Raw genomic sequence first — 27,620 nt, 5'->3', positions numbered from 1 at the left:
CTAAAACAACCAGCAAGGGGGAGGATTTACGTCTTTTCTCTGGTTCATGTTGCTCACGCACTAGTCTTGGGATGAGCTCTGAGCATATCAAGGGTTGAGAATTGAATTCAACACGGACCATCACGGAAATCTGTTAAATCTTCAGTAACGAACAAATTCTTCCATAGGAAATCAACTTAGCAACATAAGCACCATTTCAAATGCTGTTTTTCTCCTTTGTTCTAAAGGAAGTCATTTGAAAGATAAAAATCAGACCTCAGCTTGGATTGGCCAGCCACTACTGCCAGTAACTTCAAGATAAATCCCACTCTTTCTCTCCCTCTTCTAGAGTATGATTTGATCATGTTAAATTGAAGTTATGCTAGCCAACAGTTTGAATTTCAGAATATCATAAAAGGAATGAAGTTTTATTTCCTTCTACACAGAATAAAAGGAACCAGTTAATGTGTTTCTCTCATAAATAAAGCAAGCATTTGTGGGTAGCTCATTAATTGTGTATGTGTAAATAAACATCTGGATTCTAGCCCATGCTTTGCCAATGACTCACTGCATGAACTTGGCCCTTAGCTCTCTGTGCATCAGTTTCCTCACACACAAGATGATGATATTTTAAGATCTTTCCAGCTCTTAATAATCAGAATTATATCTGAGTTTAAGTTTTTGAAATTAGGTACCATCAGTTCTGTTGAGTGATCTCATTATCTTGTTCAGATTTGTTTACTTAAAACTTTTAAATTATTAAAATTTCAAATTTGTAAACTCTGAATTTATAAGGTTTTACAAAATCCTCAAACTGTGGGGAATAATAACCACATGGCACACACTATTTGGCAGGATAACTGTGTAAGTGGGACTGTTTATTGTTCTCCCTAGCCTGGTTTATAAAGGGGGACCTCAACACACACACAGAGATACACACCGAAAACCCCAACTAATAGAGCTTTCAGTAATGTGTACTAATAGGTAATCTGCTTAATCCCTGGACTGTTCATTTTCTCCATATTTTACTATCTCTGAAGTCAGAATGTTTCTACTATCAGTGTGGTAAGAAAGCATGTCATAGTTTGGTAGTGTCTTTTTCCTTCTTGGACATATATAAAATCATGGTCTATCTTATAATTGACAACAATTCAGCTTCAATAAAATATGGCAAATCAGAACACAGGCCTCAAAACATGCCAAGAAAATTTTACATAAAAATAAAACAGCAGAATAAACACTCTACAACCCAGCACCACAAGGAACACAAAATACGCACTACTTCACATTCTCTTATGTACAAAACATGTTATTTCATAGTAGGCAAGATCAATTCCAAAAGTTCTGCTTGTCCTGGTCCTTCCCTCCAAATTTGTATCTAAAGACCATTAAACAAAACTGAAAAACAAGTTACAGATAGGATGGAAATAACTGCAATATATTTAAAAAAGGGTTTGTTTGCAAAATATATTAAAATACATCATACCTTCAAATCAATTTTTAAAAAATAATTCAATAGAACATGGGCAAATGATGAGAAAAGGGATTTTGGAAATGATACAAATAGCCAAAAAAATATGGAAAGATGATGAATCTTAATGGTAATTAGGGAAATAGAAATTAAAACAAACAGATGTCAATTTTCACCCACCAGATTGGCAAAAATTAAAACAATTGATAACATTCAGTGTTGTGAAGGATCTGCAAAAAGGGTGACTCTCATACAGTATTGGTGGAAAGGTAAACTGCAGTCTTTCTGGAAAGCAATTTGCCATTTCCTATGAAAATTTAAAATGTATAATCTTTAACAAACATTGCTTCACTTGTTAGTATTTATCGTAGAAAAATACATGCACACCAAAAGGACCCATTTAAGGATATTCTCTACAGCTTGTCGTAAAGCAAAAAACAAAACTTAAATATCCATCAAAATGGGAATGTTTAAGTACCATATGATAAATCTATCCTAAAGAATACTATGGAGCAGTTATAAAGAGGTAACTATAAATGCATTAAAACGGCAACATTTCCAAGACATTGTTATGATAGAAACAGCAAGTTATAGAACAATGTGTATAGTGCAATCCTAGTATTGTGGGAAAAAAAAAAGTTAGTGTATGTATTTATGCGTACACAGGCATTAAAGATAAGTGTAAGATATGCTAAAAAAATTAATGATGTAATCCTCTATGCAAAGAAAAAGATTTCTGTTTTTTACTCTGAGTTTTATTCTATTTGAATGTTTCACATCTTCACATATTACTTATACTATTAAAAAAAACAATTTATTATCTTAAAGTGAATTCATTATTTTGAACTGACCATCCATGCAGGTTAGGAGCTGGGCCACAATCCTTCGTTCCATATCTTTGGAAGCAACTTCTCTTTTGGGGGTAATAGCATCAATTTCATCAATAAAAAGGATACAGGGTGCATTTGACTAGAAACAAGAATATCACAAAAAGACAATCATAAATACATTCCCTATACTGCATCATAGTTAAGTATACACATTTGAAAAAATCTTAAAGCTCAAGGATCATTCACCAAAAGAATAACCCTACAGAAAGGAGTTCAGTGTATTACTTCTGATTTTTATCTGACTTAAGAGAAGCAAGATGCTTAAAAGAGCACAGTAAGAGACTGCATGTAGGATAACACATTTACAGTCTTCTCATCAATCCATGTTTTGTAATGATAAATCTACTGAAATTCTTTTGCAAATTAGGCATATTTGCTATGCTATGAAATAATGTTTATAAACTTTAAACTAGAAAGCCTCAGCTTACAAATGTTATATTAGTTTTCCTACCAACATAAAAATATCCAAACTTTTCCCTAGAATCTGCTGTAAGAGGAATTTAAGAAGCACCAGAGGTTTTGTTTTTTATTTTTTTATTGTGGTAAAATATACATAAAATTGACCATTTTAACCATTTTAGGTGCACAGTTCAGCGGCATTAAACACGTTCACAGTGCTGTGCAACCATCCCCACTACCCACCTCCAGAACTTTTTCACGGCCCCATACTGAAACAACCAGAGGCGTGTTTTAAAGACTACATTGAATGAGGAGGGATGGTAAAGTTTGAATACATCTGTGTGGATAACGATCATCTTCAGTCTTTTTTTAAACTCAAACCAGACAGAGTTAAGATAGAATAAATTAAGATATAATATAAGCATAATGACCTGGAGTAGTCAAATTCATAGAAGCAGAAAACAGAATAGTGGTTGCCAGGGGCTGGAGGGAGGGGAAAGTGGGAGGTAGTGGTTAACGGGTATGGAGCTTCAGTTTGGGAAGATGAAAAGTTCTGGAGATGGATGGGGGTATTGGTTACAGAACAACATGAGTGTACTTAATGCCACCGAACTGTACACTTAAAAATGTTTAAAATGGTAAATTTAAATTTAACATATTTTACCACAATAAAAACAAACAAAAAGAGATAAGGATCAGTTAAAATGAAAATTTAAATGAAAACATCTAGATATACAATCTAAAGCAGAGCTCACTCTTAATTATTCAGTGGTTGGAAGTGACACTGATTATGCCAGGAGACTCTGAGCCTGGCTAAGACATCTCAAAACCACGGGGACCACTGCAACGTAAAGGAAAAGGAAACTGGCCGATCGCTAGCTGGCTCTCTTCTCAGTCCTCCTCATGACCATTCACCAAGGAGCACCTACGACTGCTGGATACATCACCCAGTTACAAAAGAGTAAAGCTACAGAATGCAAAGGTCTCAGAAAGCAAGCACAACTGAATAAGAAACAGAGGAAGAAAGATAAGTGGTGTTCATCAGAATTTAGCCTAAAGAAAGCATACAGTTTTCAACAGAGAACATTTGATTTGATTTGACCTTTTTGTTCTCTGATCCACATACTTCATGTACTCACTTTCATTAGGGAACAGGGGGTCTGGGAAAGATGGGTGCTAGACCATCTATTTCCTAAGCATCTACTGTCAGGCATCGTACCAGCTCAGTACCGGTTCAGAGAGAGATGAAAACACAGAACTAACAACCTAAAAACGCCATTTGTCCCTTTCACCCTCATTCATCATTGTGTTTACCATAAACAGAAAATGTATGACTTGTCCTCTGGCTATGCATGCCAATTTAATATAGAGTTCACTTTGGAAAACAGGTAACAACTGAAAGATTTCAGCTTTGCTGTGCACAGTACCCTCCTCACTCTTTCTCTGAATCTTCCTTGTATTGTCCACACCTTTCTAAATGTCAGTTTACACATTAAATCAAGTAGATGGCTTCCACATTCTTGCTATTTTAAAAAATATTTTCTCAATTACCGCTAAAATATTATTTCTCTTCTAACTTCACATTGGCTTCTAGCAGTTGCCATCGGCTATGTTCACCAGCACCAATATATTCAGGGTGCAAATAACATAAAATTAAACTTTTCACCATTTTTTAGTTTTTAACCACAGTGATGACTAGTGACTGCTCATACGTGATGTCACAGCTAATATTTACAGGGCTCCTGCTGTGTACTGGGCACCACATTAAAGGTTTTACAAGAAATCTCTATTTAATACTTCAACAACCCCATGAGATTTGAGTAGCCGTATTTAAGCCAGCTTACCAGTAAGGAAACTAAGGGTTAGAGTGGTTAATCTCTTGTCCAGGACTACAGGATTAGTAACAATTAGTACATGGTGACACAGGAATGTGAACCTGTGCTTCTGACTTGAAACTACAGGCGTTTAACCACTACACTCAACTGAAGAGAACACTTTAATTGGACACAAACGTCATCTTCCTCAGTCCTTAAACAACCACATCTTAATAACATGAACTACAATTAGGATAAAAGCCAGTCTGTACTTTCTCTGGTGACAGAACTTTCTTTTCACAGCTCCAATTATGCAAATAGGGGAGAGTTTATCCTGGCGTTCCTGTGGTGGCTTTTATAATGTGATAATCCTAAACGATGAAAATTTCCACACTGCCTACAAGTTAGTAAGTCAAACCTAAGTTGAGGAAACAAAAAGTCAAAAAAAATATCACAAAGATAATCTATGGTCAACATGACTACTGGGTACGACAGTTCAGAACTTGTCACCAATTAGATTTATGTTTGATTTCAGATTAAACAGGTTATTTTATCCAACAGTCTGCATCGGTAAATCTGCTTTAAATATTTAGCCGTCAAGGGCAGAAAATGACCATGTTTGCAATAGAATGCCCAGTGAATGGGTTAACAAATACCAGCCTTAGAGGAAACAGGATCTTCAGTAGAGCCTTACACAGTCTGACCACCCGACGTTGGGCATTAGCCCACTCACCACAGCTTGTTCGAACAGTTCCCTCAGCTTCTGTTCAGATTCTCCAGATACTCCAGACACAACTTCTGTAGCAGCTACTTTCAGAATCGGAAGGTCAAGTTCCTACGCACAAATATATAAAAGAATGACCAAATTTTCACATTTTATCTTCCCAACTTTTTCCTTACTCAGTCCTTCGAAATTACTCTTTTAAATGACCAATTTTCTGAGGAACTTCATCTTTTTGTGTTGGTCCAATGAAAAACATTCTTTAAAAATCTACATTCTTTAAAAATCTTTAAAAATCTGTGTTTTATTCAAAGACATTGACCGGATACCTTTTACTTGTTTTTACTTTACTGACACCACTATAAGACTCTGTTATTCTTCCGAATAAAGAGTCTTGAATCTTAAGAGATGTTTCCCCCCACTTAGAGCTGAGCCAAAACAATTTTACCTGTTAATTATCTGCTGGAAAGGAAATAGTAGGGGCTGCGACATAGCTGTCTCCCACACAGCCTACTAGCATTTCCCCACCCCTGCACCCAGAGAAGAGGCCAGAAGTCACAGGAGGTAGGCTCTTCAAGTCAAGGAAGACAAACTACTGCTGTCCCACCAATGCGAACGGCAGCAAGCCTGCCTGAGTCCTACTCATTCTTCTGGCTGCCTTGAAATCTCAATTCCTCAGTCATATATTCCTCGACCCCAACTTTTAACGTGGGTATCCCGACAACACACGACGTAGCATTCTGCACTTCTTCTGTCTCCCACTTATTACAGTTGTAACTGTGTACAACATTTACTTGTATGGATGACTGTTTCCTGTCTGTCTCTCACACTAGATTGGAAAACTCCTTAAAGATAAACACTGGGTGTGTTGTACTTACTATATTTCAATGTCTGGCATGTAGCAATCACACAATAGATTTATTCAACAAATTAAGAGATGAGGCAAATCAATCAAGTTCTCCAATAAGAATGATTTTGATTTAAGAATTGGTATAGTAGGCTATTCTTCAAAGGGAAGTTACTCTGACACTGCGCAATTTACCACCCAATACTGTACAGTTTCTAAAAAGACTCATGGAACTAAAATAAGACTGATGACTTTTTATTTTGCCAAGTATCTTTTTATCACCATCTTAGAGAAGATATGTTTTGTGTTTTATTTTTTCATTGAGGTACAATCAACATACGACATCAGTTTTAGGTATGCTACATAATGACTTGGTATTTGTATACATTGCAAAATGATCACCAGAGCAAGTCTAGTTAACCAGCATTGCCATGCATAGGTACAGAATTTTTTTTTACTTGTGATGAGAACTTTTAAGATTTACTCTCTCAGCAACTTTCAAATACGCAATACAGTGTTAACTATGGTCACCATGCTGTACATTACATCCTCATTTAGAAAGGACATTCTAACACTAAAAAGTATAAGGACACGATTAAATGGAAATTTTGAATAAATTTTAGCTCTCTGAAAAATAATACCATCGTTAGTTTTCTTATTTCACTGCTCTTGAGAACCAGTGACTTAAAGGGAAAGAGAAGTTACTAAAATGTAAACCACATATTTAAAAAAGGGTTGCTTACAGCTATATTATTTTGCTTCCCACCCAATCCTTGCCATGTAAATAAGTGGAAACACTAAAAAATAAAATAGCATCTCACAAAGAGCAGCATGAAAGAGGTAAAAAACGAAGACGGGATCAGTCTTCCTTATGCCAAGTCTGGTTCCAGTTGACCAAAGAGAAAAAAAAAAACAAATAACAAAAGCAAACAAGTGTCAGCAAACCTCACCCCAGCAATTGCATGTGCCAGCAATGTCTTCCCACAGCCTGGCGGTCCATGAAGGAGGACTCCACGAGGGGGAATGACGCCCAGGTGGTGGTACACCTCCGGGTGACGCATGTGTATGAGCATCTTGCAGACTTCCTAGCAGGAATAAACAGGAAAGATGTCTTTCACAGCCCAAGAGAGAGTCGATGTGGAATGAAAGACCCTATTCTTTGGAGCAGCAAAACACAGTAGAGAGAGTACAGGCTTTAGACTCACACCGGAGTCTGAATCCCAGCTCTGGTACCTATTGTGTGACTTCAGAATAACCTCTCTGAGCTGCCATTTCCTAAGCTGTAATAACATCTACCCTGCAGATACAATGAAAAGTAACTAGCTTGGTAACTGGAACAGAGCAGACACTAAAAAATAAATAGAAACTATTATTACCGCTAGTGTTAAAACACTATTATGTATAAAGCATATATCTTATACACGTACACTATAATTAAAATGGTGAAAAAGCTAAAGAGAGGGTGGTTCTTTTAGCCCTCAATACCATGAAAGGTACAAATCAGGTCTGCCCTTCTCACCTCCCCAGTCTCCTTTTCTACATCCAGTTCCCAGTAGAAACAGAGGGGTCAGCTTCATCAGCATAAGTGATTAGCAATATTCTCATTTAAGGTAAAATTCTGAATTTCAACTAACTTTTAATGTCGTATCATTGCCTCCAACATCTTCGAACTTTACACTGGAGATCTGCAGCTCTAGCCCCCTGGCTTTAGCTGGTAAACAAAGAAGGAGATGAAGAGACTCGTGATTCAGTAGTAACTCAGAATTATACTTAATTATCTTTACATAAACAAAGGTCCACTAGATACTGAAATATTTTCTAATGAACGTCTCTGCACACAGAAGGTCCACCAAGCATCACAGCTTGGAACAGTGAAGCCTCGCTCAATGCAAACACGGCCCATGCCACCCACAAGACTCACGTCTCACCTCTCTTTTCCAGGACAGCTTCTATTTCTCCATCTGCTTCCTGGAGATCTTCTTTCTTCCTTTTGCTTCCTTTGCTCTTTAGCCTACCTTTCCTTTGTTCATTACTCTCCAGAAGAGAAGAATCTTTCGAATCCTGGAAAGACAATTTAAATATGCCATGCTTGAAATTATAACACCATTCATGTTTTTCTAAAGATAGGCATTATTACAAAGACCCATTCCTGCCCGAGCACTTTCAGCCCTGTTAGCTATTCCCAACTTCTCTGCTCAAGGATGGTCTCTGCTGGGGATGTCCTTCTTTTCCATAACCTTAAGGCTCAGTGGATGGCCTAACATTTGAAAACTTCCTTTTCAGATTCTTCTAGTTAGAATTATCTCTTCCTCACATTCCCAGAATACTGAATTTGCAACTGCATTACAGCCTCCCATAATCTGCCTTGTAGTTGGATGATTTATCTGTCTGTGTCTATCTCACTGAATTGTGAGCTTCTGGAGTCGGGACCCTAACGTTCATATTTTATTTCTCACTGACCATCTTACATAGTTGGTGTTCACTTGATGTTTGATGAATCACTAAATTAAGTATGACTAGCAAGCTTCTTTGACAGCCATAAGAAAGTATCCTTCAACATAAGAGTCAAGTTCTTTCCTTCCTTGCCAACCACAATAATGTTCTCTAACAACAAATGATTAAAGTAAAGAGATTTGGAAAAGACTTACTAACAATTCAAAAGGGGGAAAGAGTTGCCAAACCAAAAGGCTTAGTTCTTGGAAACCACTTAGAGCAGCCCTGTCCAAGGGAAACAGAATGTGAGCCATTTATTTTACTCATTCTAGTAGCCACGTTTAAAAAAGGAAAAAAGAAACAAGTGGAATTAACAATCTATTTTATTTAACCAGATATACTCACAATATCATTTCAACATATACTCAGTATAAAGAATTGTTAATGAGATGTTTTATAGAGGTTTTTGGTAGTTAGTCTTCAAAGTCCCATGTGCACTTTATGCTTACAGCACATCTCAATTTGAATGCTAAATTTTCATGGGAGATCTTTGATTTGTATTCAGATTTCATAAAATTTACAGCTGAACAAGGAGATTCATATATTCAACTTGTTCCAAACATACTTAGAAGTTTTCTAATAACTGAATTGACTACTAGTTTTTAAATTCAAATTAAAAATTCAGTTCCTCGTTTGCACTAGCCACATTTCACGTGCTGAACAGCCACACGCGACTACCACTTACCACACTGGACAGTGAGCCCTGGAGCGCAATCAGCTGCTCCATCATGGGATAGATTACTTTAAACCCCCCTCTGCCAGCCATTGAAAGAATCAGCTAAAAACAACACCCCATGTGCTCACTTCGCGATAACACATCAAGCTTTACTTCTCTTTATGTATGGTATGCTTCATTTTAAAAAGCTAAAGAAAAAGGGTATCTACAGAGTCTATCCATCCTCGTAGCACATCCACTTACATAGGTTCCCTCAAGGTATTATCCTCAACTGAAAATAAACCACATTGCTCTTCTAGCAGCTTGCCTCCCCTCTTCCCACAACGCCCGCCTCTCTGTAACGCACACCCAAAGCAGTTGCTCTTTACCTCTCACTAGCAAATGCATCTCTGGAAGTTCTTTAAGCACTAACTCAACAAACTGACTGCCCACCACGTGCTAGATCTACTGTAGCCAGGGACACATTATTAAAGAAGACAAAGTGCCTGCTCTCCTGGAGCTGACATTCTAGCGGGGGGAGACAAAGGGGAAAAACCCACTAAACAATTACACGGTAAGTCAGGTGATTTTAATTACGTAAAAGAAATAAAGCAAAGCATTCAACGATGCACTACTTTACATGTCAGGAAAGACCACGCAGTGAAGATGACACGTGAAAAGAGACGTGAAGAAATGAAGGAGTGAGTCACAGGAGTGTGGGGAAAGAGTGTCCCAGAGAGAAAGTACAGGTGCAGAGGCCTCCAGTGAGAGAGGGCTTGGCGTGCTCTAGAAACAGCGAGAAGCCTGGCTCTGGCTGAAGCAAAGCTGGGACATGGTGGAGGAGGGTAGTGGCGATGAGACTGAGGAGGCAGCAGGCAGCCACATCCATCAGGGCTTTACTGGCAACTGCAAGATCTTTGACTTTAGCCTGAATGAAGCCATTGGAGGGTTTTCAATACAAGAATGACAGTGATCTGACTTAACTTGTGGAAAAGATATCTCTGTGTGAAGAATAAACAAGGGGAACAAGAATGAAGCAGACTCCTGCTAGAAGGTTATTTCAACAGTCAAGACAAACAGAGTAGAGCCTTGGACTAGGATGGAAATGATGGCAGCACTGGGAAGTGATCAAATGCTGCATGTATTTCAAAGTTCCTATGTCTTCTATAAAACACAAAATCTACTCTAGATTATATTTAATGAGAAGACTGTAATGTATTCCAACGATGTGGGATTAAAATTTCACTATAAAAATACCTCTACCTCAGATATTAGCTTCTTACGATTACTTTTTTCATCTGATAGGTCCAGGAAAAAACTTTCTTTCTTTCCACCTGGCGTTTTGTCAATAAACCATCCTCCGTCAGAACCTCTGGCAGGGGTCTTTGAAGGAATGGAGCCTGCTTTGGAAGTTATCCGTGGTGTTGAGACAGTGGTTTCTCTTTGCTCCATCTCAGGAGTACTTGAAACAGAATCAGGATTTCCTTTCCGATATAAGGAGAGCAGGGAACTGTTCATATGATTTGCGGACTGGCAGAAACACGATTTTAGCATAAATTACTCAATAGGTTCTCAGGGAAGATTGAACACCTATGGTAGTTAAGTTTTCTACATTCCACTTTCAACTACTTCTCTCACAACATTTACAGTCAGAAAATATAGGTATTCGCTCCAAGAGGACTTACAAACATTTACTATTCAAAAACACTACTCCAACTTAATGGACCAATTCATAATTGGCTGCTAAATAAAACCAAATGAGTTATGGTCGCTTTAAAAAAATCTAACAGAAGCAAGTATGAAAATGAGCTGGTAGTCAGTGAGTGTCACTACCATCCCACCAATTCAAAACCGGATCAAGTATAACTGAGCATCATCATGACTTTGTTACTAAATTCAAAAACTGAATTACCAATGGGGAAAAAAATAGAGAGCAAGTTACAAATAATTTGACACATTATTCCCACGCTTCTCTAATCCAAGCCTATTTATTGGCAATGCCAGCTCTTTGGAAGAAAATGTATCCTTTTCTACATTTTTACTATTAATTCTCCTTTCTATTCCTGTCCGTCCTTATTTCTGGATGTTCTCTTCCCTTCCTTTTCCCTGTACATCAGGCAATAAACACAAATACTGGAAGGACGGCTAATCCAAGAGTTGATTAACACTGTACACAGGAAGTATTCAATTATTTATTGATCAAGATGTTCAAAATCTCTTACTCTATTGATTTTTTCTAAGGAGGGTTTATAACGATTGGAAAAAAAAATTCAAAGTGGGTCCATTAAATATCTGGCTTACCTGTGCATCTGGGTAATCTTCCACATTTGAATCATCATCAGAATAGCTTTCAGTATACCTCAGTAAAAAGAGGAAAAGGAATGTTTTAAAGGCTTTTCTCCCATAACCTAGAAATATTATACCCCAAACAAAAAAAATATACTGAGGCAAAATATTATGGTGGTTAATTAAGAGACCAGGCTTTGAATCAGAGAAATCTAGATTCAAAATCTGGCTTTACCAGTTACTAACTTCTACTTAACCTCTCTGAGCCTCAGCTACCTTATCTACAAAACGGAAATAAAAAATAATGTCTATCTCACTGGGTTACTAGAGGATTAAATGAAAGCCTGCAAAGTCCTTAGCACATAGCAAATGCCTAATAAATTCTGGTTATCTTTATCCCAGCAATAAACAAAAGTGACAATAAATAAATAGTAACAAAATTTCCATCTGATCCAAGGGTCTCACTTAGGAACATCAGACACCAGTAGAAGAAATACTCCAGCAAGCCGTAATTAAGCACTCTGAGTGATGCACCAAACATAACTCTCCCAAGTCTGTTCATGAGGAATGAAGGTAAAAGGGTTTTTCATACGATACGGCAAAAAACAAGTATAAATCCCAATAAGGACAAACTGAGAACGTAGTCTCAGTTCATTGTAACTGAGAGTTGATACCTAATAGCTTCAAGTAACTACAGGACTTTGCTACTATTTAATATAGTTTCTTTAGAAAATAATTAAGAAACAGACTTTTCCTAAGTAAAAAGGTTTAAATGAATGCTATGACTCATCTTCATAAGTAAGACATGAATACTTTTGTTATTCATTACATTCAATTAATAGAATTTGGGGCATTTCTTTAAAAAAATATTTTTTTATATTGAGGTAACATTGGTTTATAATATTATACAAATCTCAGGTGTACATCATTGTATTTTGATTTCTGTGTGGACCACATCACATTCACCACCTAAAGATTAATTACCAAGTAGCATCCACCACCGTACACGTGTCCTATCACCCCTTTTGCCCTCCTCCCTCTTTCCAGCATTCTCCTCTGGTAACGACCAATCTAACCTCTGTATCTATGTGTCTGTTTGTTGTTGCTGTTTTGTTGTTTTTATCTTCCACTTAGGAATGAAATCATATTGTATTTGACTTTTTCTGTCTGACTTACTTCACTTAGTATAATAACCGCAAGGTCCATCCATATTGTCACAAATGGCAAGATTTCACCTCTTTTTATGGCTGAGCAGTATTCCACTGTGTGTATGTATATACATAATTGATGGGCACTTAGGTTATTCCCACATCTTGACTATTATGAATAACGCTGCAATGAACTTAGGGGTGCACATATCTTTTCACAGTCACGTTTTCATGTTCTCTGGATAAATACCCAGAAAAGGAATAGCTGGGTCATATGGTAGTTCTATGCTTAATGCTTTTGAGGAGTCTCCATACTGTTTTCCACAGTGGCTGCACCAGTTTGCATTCCTACCAGCAGTGTATGAGGGTTCCCTTTTCTCCACATCTTCTCCAACACTTGTTATTTCTTGCCTTGTTAATTATAGTGGGGCATTTCTAATCAATGTAAAGAAGTTGGCTTAATTAACTATCTGGAAAAAAATTGTTTTGCCCTACAATTCACGACCTACAAACAAAATTAATCACAAATGGATTAAAGAGTTAAATGTAGTACTATAAAGGAACTAGCAGAAAGTACAGGTCGTTATTCTACATGCTCTTGTGATAGAGGTCTTCCTAAGCATATCGGCATAAACCATAAAGGAAAAGACTGAGAGATGACAGATATGACTAGGTAAAGATGCAGAACTTCTCACACTATAATAACAAAATAACAAAAATAAAAGGAAAATGGCAAAATAGGACAAGCATTTGCAAAACATAAAAAGAAGTGCTATTTTATAATACAAAGAGCTCTGACAACTAATAAGGAAAATTCAAATACCTCTCAAATGAAAGATAAAACCCATGAGCAAACTAAACCACAAAGGAAACATGAAACACTCAAATAAAAAATTTAACCTCATTAGTCATCAAAAAATTAAAAATAAAACCAATATGATCACTTTTTGCTCATAAAACTGGCAAAGATTAAATAATAGTATAACCAGGATTGCAAGGGTGCAGAGAAACGCACTCTTTACACAAAGCTGTTGGGAGTTTAAACTGAGGCAACTCTTTTTTGGAGGGCAACTCCAAATGTACCAGAAATCTTAAACCTTTAACCATCTCTAATCTTAAACCATCTCTTCGACCCCAGAAACATGACTTCAGGTTCACGTTTTAGAAAAAACCCCATGGCTGTGCAATCCTTACTCATTCTCATCTTCACCTTGTCTTGCTCTTTTTGCCAGATGTTCATCTTCCAATTCTCTTATATCCTTAAGTTCTTTCTCACTACTAATTATGCTAAATACTGAAACAAAAAGAAAAATACCATGAGCTAAAACACTTCTTTCTATACCTTTATTACTAATTCAGCTCTATCACAAAAGACTCACCTTTTTCTACCTGAATCCTGAAAGCATTTCTTTTCCTTCGACCATAGTCTATACTAAAAAACAAAAGAAGGAGTTTAGTGCAGTGGTCTCCACTCACATTATTCCATTAAGGTCAATCTAAATTGGTCACATAAATTTGCATGAATATATTATTATGTCACTGTATTCACACTGACCATAAACTTATTTTCAAACAACTTCCGAGTTTACATTTTTACTACCGTAATTTTTCTGGATTAGAGATGGCGGTATAGCATTAGGAATACTGCCAGCTTATAGTGAAGGGGACAGAGAAGGGAAGAAAGGATTTAACCTTTAGTGCAAAGACTAAATGAGGGACACATTTCTAGATAAACAGTCAGGAAGCTGAGGGAGATCACGCTTGACGGTTTTAATTTTCTAACAAAGCAGGAAAAGAAGTAATATAATAACTTCTCTATCTCCTGACCAGACTTCGGGGGACCGAAAGATAAACAACAGCCATTCCCCTTGGTGACAGGCATAGCTCCTTCATACCACAGGTGCAGGATAAATGTTTGTACAACTGAACTGAATTCCAAGCTTATGGGCTAGTGAACCAATGCCAGTAATTACCAACATCAATCGGAAATTTAGGCAGGATGGAAACTTTAAAAAATGGTGGGAAAGAAAAGCATGAATCTGAAGACATTTCTTTACCTATACATTCTTTGTAAATCAGATGCTAAGACTCCAGTGTCCACATATTTGCCACATCTGTTACTGGTGAGGTACTAGGACAAAAAATACGATAAATATGCAAAACTATTTCAAACGCAGTGATTTTAATCGACAAATAAGAGATTGAGCTATTCAAATGTTATACTTTAATGTAAACTTCATTATTAAAGCACACAAGAAACAAATAAAAATTAAAAATCAAGTGTCAAGTCTGGAATCAGAGAATTAACATTATTAATCACTATGACAACACAATGGCTAAATAGCAAGAAAGTAATACGTGAGGGCTTCCTATATCCTAGGTTCCTAAATAGCCCAGAACAAAGCACTAAACTCAAGGGCACAAAGAGGTAATTTAAATTTGAGGGAGCACAGTAATATCTGACATCTACCCAGCACTGCAGGAACTACTAGCCTGAGACACTTCATGGTTTCAACATTACATCGGTTTTTGATCATGAATAACTTTGTAAAGCTGGGTTTTCAGCAGCTGCTGTAATAAAAAACAAACACTATGCAAAAATCAATGTGGAAAAGGAAATAAGAGTGGCAGTGTCAATCTGATTACAAGGTACGAGAAGTTGCACAGTGCCCAACAGACACACAAATCCTGCTAGTAAGTGACTGTGGTTATTTAAGAATGAGCTACAAATATATTAATTTTCCTTCCATTTTTGTATATTATTCTTTCAAAAAGCTACTAAGTTATTTGGCCTAAATCGTTATTAAGTTGCTCGAACCTAACTACTTAATAAACAGACCCATTAAATTTTACTTTTGGCCTAGGGTCACGACGAAAAAACTTCTGAGAGACAAAAGGCCCTGTAAACCTGCTGTAGGGGCCTTACATACATCATCCCCTTAGTATGCACAATCCTACGAGGTAGATGTTAGTCTCCCCATTTTACAGATGAGGAAGTTTAAATGAGGCTTTTACAAGGTTAATTACAGTCATGCATTGCTTAAAGACAAGGATACATTCTGAGGAACGTGTCATTAGGCAATTTCATCCTGTGCGAACATCATAGAGTGTACTGACACAAACCTAGATGGTGTAGCCTACTGCACGCCTAGGCTGCACGGTACTAATCTAATGGGACCACCATCATATACGCAGTCTGTCACTGACCAAACCGTCATTATGCAGCGCCTGACTACTTACTGGGCAGCACGTAAATTACAGGGCCAGATTTCAAACCTGGACTAACTATCAACTTCCACGTTTCCATACTTGCTAGTTCTCCAGTCCAGGTCTCCCACTCATCCAGCAATTTCTTCTCAAGACTCCCTAACACATGATAACAGTCTCTGCATGACTGCCTCCAATGACGAGAGACCAGGTATCCAAAGCTGGGCAGTTCTAGTTAATCTTCCCCGTCTCTGGACTCCTAGAGGATGCCATCATTCACTATAGTTTATTTGGAATTATACATAGTTGTGTACATTTCATATCCACTACAAGTCAAAAAGCTCCTTGATAGCAACAGAAATAAAGCCACTTTAATCTGCTAAGTTTTGGGGTAATTTGTTTGGCAGCAATAGATAACTAACATGCTAGTTAAAAGGAGGCAAGTGAACTATTTGGAAGATGTATAAAATATACAGCCAAGTGAAAAAAGCAAGCAGCAGAAGAGATGCAGAGGAGCCCAAGTGTGTGACTGTTTTTAAAAAAACAAATATATATAAGTGCATATGCATATAAAATCTTAAAAAAGATACAAGAGAAACTCCATGCTTACCTCTGGAGAAGCACAGTAAAGAAGAAAGGAAATCTTTCTTTTCATTGTATGCCCTTCTGTCTCTTTTATTTTAAACCAAGAGAACTACTGCTTTTATAATGAGCCAAAGTAAAAGCAACAGAGGGAAAGTGATAATGTCAAATGCTGAAGAGCAGTCACGTGTGGCCAGGACTGAGAAGAGGCCACTGGTTCCAGCCACTAGGAGTCACTGCTCAGATAGCTGAATTGAGTGAAGAAGCAAGTTGCAGGAAGATCCAGAGGAAGAGCACTTCAGTGAACGAAACGCCAAGAGCAGAGGTCCCATGCTCAGCATGTTTGAGAAGGTCCGTGTGGTTAGGTCAGTGTAAGCAAGGGAGAGAGCAAGAGGAAACAAGGAGAAAAAGCAGACAGGGGCCAAAAGATGCAGGGCTTTTTCGGGTGGGTTTTACTCCAGATGCCTGAGAGTCCACTGAAGGATTCTGAGCAGGGCCCTGGCAAACTCCAACTTTCCCTTTAGAAAGATGTCCCTGGCTGCTCTGTGGGGACAGACTTTAGGGAAAACCAGAACCAGAGAGATTAGTTAGCAGGCGATTGCAATAGTCTAATACAGAGACAGCAGTTTGAGCTAGGATGGGTGGGAGACGAGACGGTAAAAAGTGGTGGGGTTTGGAGTATATTTTGAAGGCAAACCAAACAGACTGTTGATTAAAGCAAAAGAAAGGAGTCAGAATGATTCTTAAGATTTTGGAGGGCCAGTCCCAGTGGCCTAGTGGTTAAGTTTGGGGAGCTCTGCTTTGGAGCCCCAGGTTTGGTTCATGGGCACCAACCTACACCACTCCTCTGTCAGTGACCATGCTGTGGTAGTAGCTCACATACCAAAAAAAAAAAGAGGAAGAGTGGCCACAGATGTTAGCTCAGGGCAAATTTTCCTCAGCAAAAAAAAAACTTAGCCTTAACAACTGGATGGCTGGTGGTGTCATTTACTGAAATAGAGAACACCAAGAAAGGACAGGTTTGGAGGAGACTATCACAAGTTCAGTTTGGATAAGTTAAGTTGAAGATACCTATTGGACATTCAAGAGGAGATGTTGAGAAGGAATTTGGATATATCGATCTGGCATTCAAGATAAAATCTGCACTGGGGATATAAATTTAGGAGTCATGAATATATAGGTAGTATTTAAAGGTACTAGACTGGATGAGATCACCTAGGAAGTACGGATAGGTAAGAGAGGACTTTAAGGATAAAGAAAGAGGAGGTGAGAGCACAGGGGCTCAGGGCACGTCCAACTTTTAGAGACTCGTAGAAAGAGACAGACGCAAAAAGGAGATTGCATAGCGGTGGGGAAAGTAAAAGAAAAACCAGGACAGTATAGCTCCCAAAGTCCAATGTGCAGAAAAATCTCTCCCTCCTTCTAAGAATGCTTGCTGACCGTACCATTCCAAGACATTTACCACACACTGCTTTCTACTGATGATTATGAAAATGAAAAGACCACAGGTAAAGAACCTATCATAATGTCAGATACCTGTCACCTACATTTGTGTCCCAATCTGACCCCGAGTTTCTTGAAAACAGAAATTAACGTATTCTTTATGGCCCCCAAAGCGCCTCGTACAATGTGGGCGTTTGAAGAACGTTTCTGTCCTAACTTCATAAGACAGGAAGCTTTTAACTCAAAGGCCATCTCCACTCTCCTTACGGATCTGGGCTAAGGTCGACCAGATCCGGGCAAGCCCACCAGGCCGCACCCTTCCAGGGTCCCGGGCTCCTCCTTGAAACCCCGCCCCACGACGGGACGGGCAGGCCCCGCACCACTCGCGGAGGAGTGGAATTGTCAACAGACCCACGCCCGACCCAGACGGGGGCAAGCCGCCAGTGAAGCCTCCCGAGAAAGGGCCACCAGTGCCCGTGGGCAGCGAACAGGGAGCACTGTGAGGCCCGGCCGTGCAGAATACACACCTGGATGACTCGCTGCTTCAGCTTGTTATCAACGAACCTCCCGGGTCTGGGCTTCATCGCGTCTGTCTCCCCGGCCACAGCCCGGGCGGCCGGCTCCACGTGAGCCGGGGACCTTCCCGGGGCTGCCCGCGGCGATCGCCGGGCCCGCTGCACCCGAAATGCGCCCCGCCCGGCCTAGCCCACGCCGCTGCCGTCAGGACTTTTGTCCCGCGAGTGAGGAAAAAAACTCCCGAGAACGAGGAGAAGAGCTGAAAACATCAGGGAGTTTCTAGGAGTCTTATTTTGCAGGCTTGTCTAACAGGTCCTGGATGGCGAGGACCCCTTTGAACGCGCTCAACTTTATTGTTCCCGGCTGTGCGGACACGTGCGCGCGGTGGCTGCCGGGAGGTTCCTGCCGAGGATCTGTTGCCGGCGTCTGTGGGCAGACTTGGTTTCGTTTGTCTTATTCCGGACACACCCTGTTTGGATGCAAAGTTAGTCTTGACCCGGAATCTTAAAACTAAAAGCTGTGGATATTTGAGACGAGTAAGTCAGGATAAAAACACATTGCCATCCTGCTGCTTGCCTTTCCACCTAAATACCCACATTCTCGAGGTCCGAGAACGGGGCTGGGTGTCAAAAGAAAAGGACTGGTTTACCTGGGCAACTAAGCCGTGTGTTAGAGTTGGGAATCGTTTGATCTTGTGCTATTTTCCATAGATAATCTGTTGAGCACATTCAGTGCAAGACTTCAGCTCGATCTAGAAACTGCCCAGGATTTTATTTAACGTATGTGTTTGCCCTAAAAAGTTTATCATGCAGTTAAGGAAACAAATAAAGGGACAATTATTATTAATCGGAAAAAGGAGAAAAGTTACCGGCTTTAGTTTTTTGCTTGCGTGTGTTTTACTCGTGTTCTCAATATTCTTATTTGAGGTCTTGTTTGGCTTATGACAATGTTAAGTGCAGCCTTAGTTGTGTATTAAGGTGTAGAGAGGGGAGGAGAGGAGTGGAATTAAGATGGTGAGCTGTTGACAGCTGTATTTTCTTGCTCAGGATACCCCTGGCTTACTGTCCGTTCAGAGTTCAGATGGTATCACTGCTCTTTTCAATGGTTCTTTTCTGTACACTGACTAAAGTATAGATTCTCACTCTGATATTCAAAACATCGGTCAACTTGGTTCCAACTTCGTTTCACTTTTTTGCTATATGTGTACTCTGCTTTTAGCTAAGTAGCATTCCCTGCGTTTATTCAGTCAATGAATGTTTGTTGAAGGCCTGCTAGGTCACAGGCACTGAGTACAGCTGTGAAGAAAGAGATTCCTGCTTCTATGAGGCTTAACAGCTCTATTGGAAGATAATGTTAATAAACAAATAAATAAATTGTACACAACACTTTGCTTGCTTGCTTGCTTTTTTTGTGAGGAAGATTGGCCCTGAGCTAACTTCTGTTGCCAATGTCCCTCTTTGGTTTTTTTTCTCTCCAAAGCCCCAGTACATAGTTGTGTATCCTAGTCGTCAGTCCTTCCGGTTCTTCTACGTGGGTTGCCGCCACAGCATGGCTGGATGAGCAGTGTATATGTTCTCACACAGGATCCGAACCAGGGGACACTGGGCTGCCAAAGCAGAGCGTGGGAAATTCACTGCTGGGCCACTGGGCAGGCCTCCAGCACTTTGCTTTCATTGACGTTTTCTCCTGCATCCAATGCCCTCTTCCTGGCCAGCCTCTGACTTTCAGAATCCCAGCTAACCATCTCCCTTTCAGACTTTCCTGATAGTTCCCAAAAGCGCCACCCATTGAACCTTATTGTCATTCATTCAGCAAGTATTTATTGACTGCCTTCCAGTTTCGGTCCCTGCCCTGTCCTTGAGTCTTGTGGGGAAAAGCAAAAGAATTATAATTGTAACTTTTTATAACATCTTTTTAAAGTAGGATAAACATATAAGTGCTTGATTATATTAAACTTTAGCAAAGATTCCCTACAGCGAATAGCACAAATATAGTCAATGCCCAGTAACTTCTTTACATAATTTAATTCTGTGCATGCCAAATGTACCACAGAGAGTAAAAACAGGCTGAAGGGCCCAGCAGCATCACAACATATACCAAGCAGCATAGTTTATTGGTCTATAATTTGTTAGAGAATACTAGTCTACATTTAGGATTGGCTTCATGGATGTGTGACCTGTGCAGACACAAAGGACTTTGTGCTCAGATGGGCCCCACACTTGGTTTAATGCTCTTGCTGTTGCTGTCTTGAAATTCTTCATACTTTTTGAACAAGTGGCCCCTTATTTTAATTTTGAACTGAGCCCTGCAAATTATGTGACCCACACGGACCTGAAGTTCTCTAGAATGCTAGCTTCTTAAAGGCAAGGAGTGCGGTTTTCGCCTCTTTACATCAGATGCAGTAGGCAATAAATGAAAGTAAATTAATATGTTACCAATAATAGTATGCTTGAACGTTTTCCGTTGGGATTATTCCCAGCAATTATCGCCCTGAAGACTATTTTACCGTGGCATACAGCTAAACCAAAAAGATTGCTGAATGCTAGTAACTTGAGTGCATATACATCTCAAGAACTTCCTGCAGTGATTGAACAGTCCTCCATTCTTTAATGGCGCAACCCCCCCTAGTGGTAGTGGCACATTTCACCTTCTGGTGTTCCCACCTTTGCCCTCCGAAACTTTGTATCTCACTAGCAAACAGCCCCTTGTCTAATTGTGCTTTGTAATTAGGGTAACCCATGTCTGGATTTACTCAGGACAGTCCTGATTTTTGCCTGTTGATCCAGCATAATTATTCATAGTATTCCCTTTGTGAAAATAGATGAAAATCACCCAAATGAGAACAGGCAAAGACTATTCAGAGCTTGTAGTAGAAAGGGAGTCAGCCACCATCGCTTGCATTTGGGCAGAGACTCAAAGGCAGGCAGAGAATTGGGGAAGTTTATAGATGAAAAGGGGAAGGCTTCCAGGATGCCTTGACTGAAGACTACTAGCATCTGGAAGTTGTGGGTGGGCTAACTAGAAGCAGAGCATCCTTTGTGACTGGTTAAGGGAGCATATTTGTCTTTCTCTGGTTGGTCCTAAGGTGGAAGCAGGGACAAAAATTAGGGAAGCTGTCAGTTATTAATGGAGTCCTGGCCGCTTGGGGCCAATTGTTCCAGGATTTATTGTTTGGCTTCTTGGATTGTTCGCTAGAGATAGTGGTCTGACTTCCTGTGAGTCTGACTTGTAGCTCTCAGGCTGGCTGCCTGGGTTAGTTGCTGCAGATAGCAGGTTGGCTTTCTGGGCGGGTTGCTGCAGACTGTAAGTCAGAGTTCTGTTTTTATATATGGTCTGGCCATTGTTCGTTCATATAGTTGCTTTCTCACCTTTTTCTCTCAAAAGGGTGTTAGTTTGCACAATACATTATACAGTCACTCTATGTGTAATAGGAACCTGGAGAAAAAGGTGAGAGTGTGCGCATGGCAGAGTTTCCTTCTTGAGGTTCAAAAGGGTTGCCTGCTTGCTGGGAGCTGCAGACTGTATCTGCATTTGAGTTCCTGAGGTTAAGACAAAAATGCTTTTGACTTGATTTATTTTATTTCGTAAAGGCTAATAATTGTTTTCTAATCAAGTTTATCCTCCTTTGGAAAGACCACTTCATTCATGTTCCTAATCTTGAATAGAATGACAATAGCATTTTGAGCTGGCATTTTATGTGTTCAGTTTACAAGTGTTAGTTGTACTGTCTGCCGGTACTATGCTGAAGTCAGAGGATACAGCGATGATCAAACAGATATGGTCTTGAAACTTACGTTCTAGTGAGGGGGACAGGCAATGGCCTGGCAAAAAAATAAACATATAATTACAGAAATGAGAAATCATGAGGATTTCGTAGTCCTTGGGACAATACCTTTCATATAGAAGGTTTTCAGTGGATAATTGTTAGTAAATGAATGGAGATTGCGAAGTAAATAATCTGGGTCCTATGATGGAGCATGACAAAGGGAGCCTACCTTAATCCGAGCGGTCAGGGGAAGACTTTTTAACGAGCTGAAGGGTGCAGGAACTGGTTGTGTTGGAAGAGTTTCTGGTAGAGAGAGTATGCAAAGGCCCTAAGGCAGAAAAAAGGTGACCTGTTCTAGGAACAGAAAGAGAGAAAAATAAACTTCTTTGTTGTCTAAATCACCATTATTTGAGGTTTTTGTCATTCACAACCAACATTAATTTGAGTGAATATAGGTTATTTGGAGGAATTTCAAAAGTTGAGTCTAAGATTAATGTGAAAGAGCAAATGATCAAGGAGAGCCAAAAGATTCCTGAATAAGAACTCAGTATCATTATTTGTTTTTTAAAAAACTCTTGTGGTATCTTTTTTTTTTCTTGAGGAAGATTGACCCTGAGCTAACACTTGTTGCCAATCTCCCTCTTTTTTTTTTCCTCCCCAAAGCCCTACTTGTATATCCTAGCTGTAAGTCATTCTAGTTCCATGTGGGATGCTGCCACAGCACGGCTTGATGAGCGGTGTGTAGGTCCACACCCAGGATCTGAACCAGCAAACCCCTGGCCGCTAAAGTGAAGTGTGCAAGCTTAGCCACTTGGCCATGGGGCCGGCCCCTGAGGTATCATTTTTATCTGTAATAAAATGCATCCATTTTAAGCATACTATTTAGTTATTTTTTTAAATTGAGACAAAATTCACATAACATAAAATTCACCAGCTTAATGATTTTGCAGTATAAAATTCAGTGGCGTTTAGTAAATTTATACTGTTCTGCGAATATCACCACTGTATAGTTCGAGAACATTTTCATCAGCCCCAAAAGACACCCCCTGCCCGTTAAGCAGTCACTACCAATTCCTCCCTCTCCCTAGCCTCTGGAAACCGCTAAGCTACTTTCTGTCTCTTTGGATTTGCCTGTTATGGACATTTCACATAAATGGAATCATCCAATATGTGACCTTTTGTGTCTGGCTTCTTTCACTTAGCATAGTGTTTCCAAAGTTTATCCAGATTGTAGCAAGTATTGATACTTCAATCCTTTTTGTGGTTGAATAATATCCCGTTGTATGGATATATCACATTTTATCAGTTTATCAGTTGATTGATTTTAGGATTATTTCCTCTTTTTAGCTCTAAAGAATAATGCTGCTATGAACATCCATGTACAAATTTTCTCTGAATACCTTATTTCAGTTCTCTTGGGTATATACCTAAGAGAGAGCTTGCCAGATCATGTGGTAATTCAATGTTTACTTTTTGAAGAACAACCCAACTGTTTTCCACAGCAGTTGGACTGTTTTACATTCCCACCAGCAATGTATGAAGTTTCCAATTTCTCCATATCCTCCCCAAGACTTATTTTCTGTCTTTTTGTTTTTTAATTACAGCCATCCTAGGGAGTGTGAAACAGTATCTCATGATTTTGATTCCCATTTCCCTAAAGTTAATTTCTTTCTTTTTTTTGAGGAAGATTAGCCCTGAGCTAACATCTGCTGCCAACCCTCCTCTTTTTTTTTGCTGAGGGAGACTGGCCCTGAGCTAACATCCATGCCCATCTTCCTCCACTTTATGCATGGGACACCTACCACAGCATAGCTTGCCAAGCGGTGCCATGCCCACACATGGGATCCGAACCAGTGAACCCCGAGCCACCCAAGTGGAACGCGTGCACTTAACCGCTGCGCCACTGGGCCGGCCCCTAAAGTTAATTTCTTAATGGTTTCCCTGGGAAGTACAATTAACATGTTAATTTATAATAGTTGAGTTTGAATTAATATCTACTTAGTTTCAGTAGTATACAAACTTTGCTACTATATATAGCTTTGTTCCCCTCATTATATTGTTATTGTCACATATATTTTTTTTTAAAGATTAGCACCTGAGCTAACAACTGTTGCCAATCTTCTTTTTCTCCCCAAATCCCCCCAGTAAGTAGTTGTATATTTTAGTTATGGGTCCTTCTAGTAGTGGCATGTGGGATGCCACCTCAACGTGGCGTGACAAGCAGTGCCATGTCCCTGCCCAGGATCCGAACCAGTGAAACTCTGGGCCACCAAAGTGGAGCTCACGAACTTAACCACTTTGTCACGGGGCTGGCCCCTGCACATACTACATTTTTATACATTGTGTGCACATCACCGGATTTATAATTATAGTTTTATGTAGTTCTGTTTTAAATCATATAGCAAAGAAAGAAGAATTACAAACCAAAATTACATTAACGCTAACTTTTACATTTACTTATGTAGTTACTTTTACCAGAATTCTTTATTTCCTCTTTTGGTTTCAAGTTAATGTCCTTCCTTTCTGCCTAAAGGATGGGCATGCTTTACCTTTTGTTGTAGGGCAGATATACTGGCAAAGAAATCTCTCAGTTTTTGTTTATCTGGGAATGTTGTAATTTTTCCTTCATTTAAAAAAATTTGATTGTGGTAAAACACCCATAACAGAGTTTACCATCTTAACCACGTCTAAGTGCACAGTTCAGTAGTTAACTATATTAACGTTGTTGGGCAACTGATTTTTGCCCTGTAGAACTTTTTCATCCTGCAAAACTGAAACTCTGTGCCCATTGAACCAAAAGTCCCCATTTCCTCCTCCCTCCAGCCTCTGGAAACCACCATGCTGCTTTCTGTTTCTGTGAATTTGGCTACTCTAGATACCTCATATAAGTGGAATCATACAGTATTTGTCTTTTTGTGGCTGGCTTCTTTCAATTTAGCATAATTTCCTCAAGATTCATCTATGTCGTAGCATGTGACAAAACAGTGTTTTCAAAGGCTGAATAATATTCCATTGTATTTATAGACCACATTTTCTTTGTCCATTTATCCATCAGTGGACATTGGGTTGCTTCTACCTCTTTGTTAATGTGAATAATACTGCAGTGAACGTGGGTGTGCAAATCTCTCTGAAATCTGGCTTTCAATTCTTTTGAATATATACCCAGAAGTGGGATTGCGGGATCATATGATAATTCTATTTTTAATTTTTTGAGGAAGCTCTATATTGTTTTCCATAGTGGCGGCACCATTTTACATTCCCACCAACAGTGTGCGAGAGTTTCAATTTCTCCACATCTTCACTAACACTTGTTATTTTCTGTTCTTTTGATAGTGGCCAACCTGATGGGTGTGAGGTGTTATTTCATTATGGTTTGATTTGCCCTTCTCTGATGATTAATGATGTTGAGCATCCTTTCAGATGCTTGTTGGCTATTTGTACATCTTCTTTGAAGAAATGTCTATTCGAGTCCTTGCCCATTTTGTAATTGGGGTTTTTTGTTGTTGTTGAGTTGTAGGAGTTCTTTATATATTCTCAATGTTAATCCCTTATCAGATATATGATTTCAAATATTTTCTCCAATTCCATAGGTTGCCTTTTCATTCTGTTGATTGTTTCCTTTGATGCACAAAAGTTTTTAAGTTTGATGTAGTGCCATTTGTCTATTTCTGCTTTTGTAACCTGAGCTTTTGGTGTCATGTACAAGAAATCACTGCCAAATCCAATGTCATGAAGCTTTCCTATGTTTGCTTCCAGAAGTTTTAGTTGTAGGTCTTACATTTCCTTTACTTTTAAAGGATAGTTTTGCTGGATATAGAATTCTTAGTTTAGAGTTTTCTTTTTTTTCTTTTTTTAGCATTTTGATTATGTTATTCCAAAGTCTTCTGGTCTCCACAGTTTCTAATAAGAAATCAGCTATTAATATTATTGAGAGTTCCTGTATATGACTAATTATTTCTCTCTTGCTGCTTTCAGGATTCCATCTTTGGCTTTAAATGGTTTGATTATAATGTGTCTTGGTGTGGATCTCTTTGAGTTTATCCTACTTGGGACTTGTCAAGCTTGTTGGATGTGACAATTCATGTCTTCATCAAATTTGGGAAGTTATTGATCATTATGTTTTCAAATATTCTTCCTGTTCCTTTCTCTCTCTCCTCTTCTGGAACTCCCATTATACATATTTTGCTATCTTTGGTAGTGTCTCACAGGTTTCATGTAGTCTGACCATTTTTCTTCATTCTTTTTTCTTTCTGCTTCTCAGACTAGGTAATTTCAATTGACCTATATTCAAGTTTGCTGATTCTTTCCCTGCCTGATCAAATCTGCTGTTGATACCCTCTATGGAATTTTTTTATTTCAGTCATTTTCCTTTTCAATAACTTCATTTCTATTTGGTTCCTTTTGATAATTTCTATCTCTTTATTAATTTCTCTGTTTTGTGAGACATTATTTTCACAGTGTCTTTTAGTTCTTTATGCATAGTTTTCTTTAGCTTTTGAGCATATTTTAAAGAGGTGATTTAAAGTCTTTATTTAGTAAACCCAGCATCTGGGCTTCCTCAGAGACGGTTTCTCTTAAGTTCTTTGCATCCTGTGTGTCGGCCATGCTTTCTTGTTTCTATGCATGCCTCATTTTTGCTGTTGTTCTTGTTGAAACTGGATGTTTTGAATGTTGTAATATGACAACTCCCTTCCCAGGTTTTATTGTTGCTGCTTGTTGCATTTGTCATTTGCTTGTTTGGTTACTTATCTAAACTAATTCTAAAAAGTATATTCTTTGTTGTGTGTGGCCACTGAAGACTCTGTTCCTTTAGCTTAGTGATCAGCTTGTGACTCAACAAAGATTTCCTTAAATGTTGAGATTCAGCTGTTTTTCCTTGATTAATCCTAGGTGTGAGTGCTGTAAACTTTCAATTATTTTCCAAAGTTCTGATAAAGTTGATTCTGACCGTTTTTGCCAATTTACTTGCTGCTTTTGTGGAGGGAGAGACTTTTGGAGTTCCTTAGTCCACCAGCTTCACTGATGTCACTCCAATTTAATTGTTTTTAACAACACGTGGACCCATGCAGGCAATGGAAAGCTAGAGATAATTTCCATCAACCCTGAAATATTATCTTATGCCACTTCCCAGCCAATCCACCATCCCCTAGAAATAGGCCACCACTGATATGCTTTCTGGTACTATATATTAGATTTTAATCAGTCAGATTTTATATAATAGAATCAAATAGTATATACTCTTTTGTTTCTGACTTTTGTTCAACATAATGTCTTTGTAATTTATCCATGGTTTGCATATACCAGTAGTTCATTGTTTTTATTGCTGTGTAGTATTCGATTGCATGGTTACACCGTAATTTTTTTACCCATTTGCCTATTCAGAATTGTTAGGTGATTTCCAGT

At 38.8% G+C, this 27,620-nt stretch overlaps 1 protein-coding gene across 3 annotated transcripts in view; it reads right to left on the bottom strand.

Annotated features, from left to right (window-relative positions):
* The window catches only part of NVL (nuclear VCP like), an 89,894-nt gene extending 71,324 nt beyond the window's left edge, over window positions 1-18,570 (bottom strand). Inside the window, exons 1-11 of one of the 3 annotated variants that reach the window (XM_046679376.1) lie at window positions 18,463-18,570; window positions 14,761-14,834; window positions 14,083-14,135; window positions 13,898-13,997; window positions 11,571-11,628; window positions 10,527-10,799; window positions 8,050-8,182; window positions 7,756-7,832; window positions 7,072-7,206; window positions 5,287-5,388; window positions 2,302-2,419 (exon numbers count right to left, since the gene is read on the bottom strand). In XM_046679376.1, the coding sequence (XP_046535332.1) occupies window positions 2,302-2,419; window positions 5,287-5,388; window positions 7,072-7,206; window positions 7,756-7,832; window positions 8,050-8,182; window positions 10,527-10,799; window positions 11,571-11,628; window positions 13,898-13,997; window positions 14,083-14,135; window positions 14,761-14,834; window positions 18,463-18,519 (1,180 nt within the window). In that variant the 5' untranslated portion in view covers window positions 18,520-18,570. The remainder of the gene's footprint in view (window positions 1-2,301; window positions 2,420-5,286; window positions 5,389-7,071; window positions 7,207-7,755; window positions 7,833-8,049; window positions 8,183-10,526; window positions 10,800-11,570; window positions 11,629-13,897; window positions 13,998-14,082; window positions 14,136-14,760; window positions 14,835-18,462) is intronic. The other 2 variants (XM_046679377.1, XM_046679378.1) reach the window with 2 other exon arrangements.
* Between the last annotated feature and the right edge of the window lie 9,050 nt (window positions 18,571-27,620).

This window comes from Equus quagga, chromosome 12 (genome assembly GCF_021613505.1).
Source record: "Equus quagga isolate Etosha38 chromosome 12, UCLA_HA_Equagga_1.0, whole genome shotgun sequence".
NCBI lineage: Eukaryota > Metazoa > Chordata > Mammalia > Perissodactyla > Equidae > Equus > Equus quagga.
This window is presented reverse-complemented; position numbering and strand designations above follow the sequence as displayed.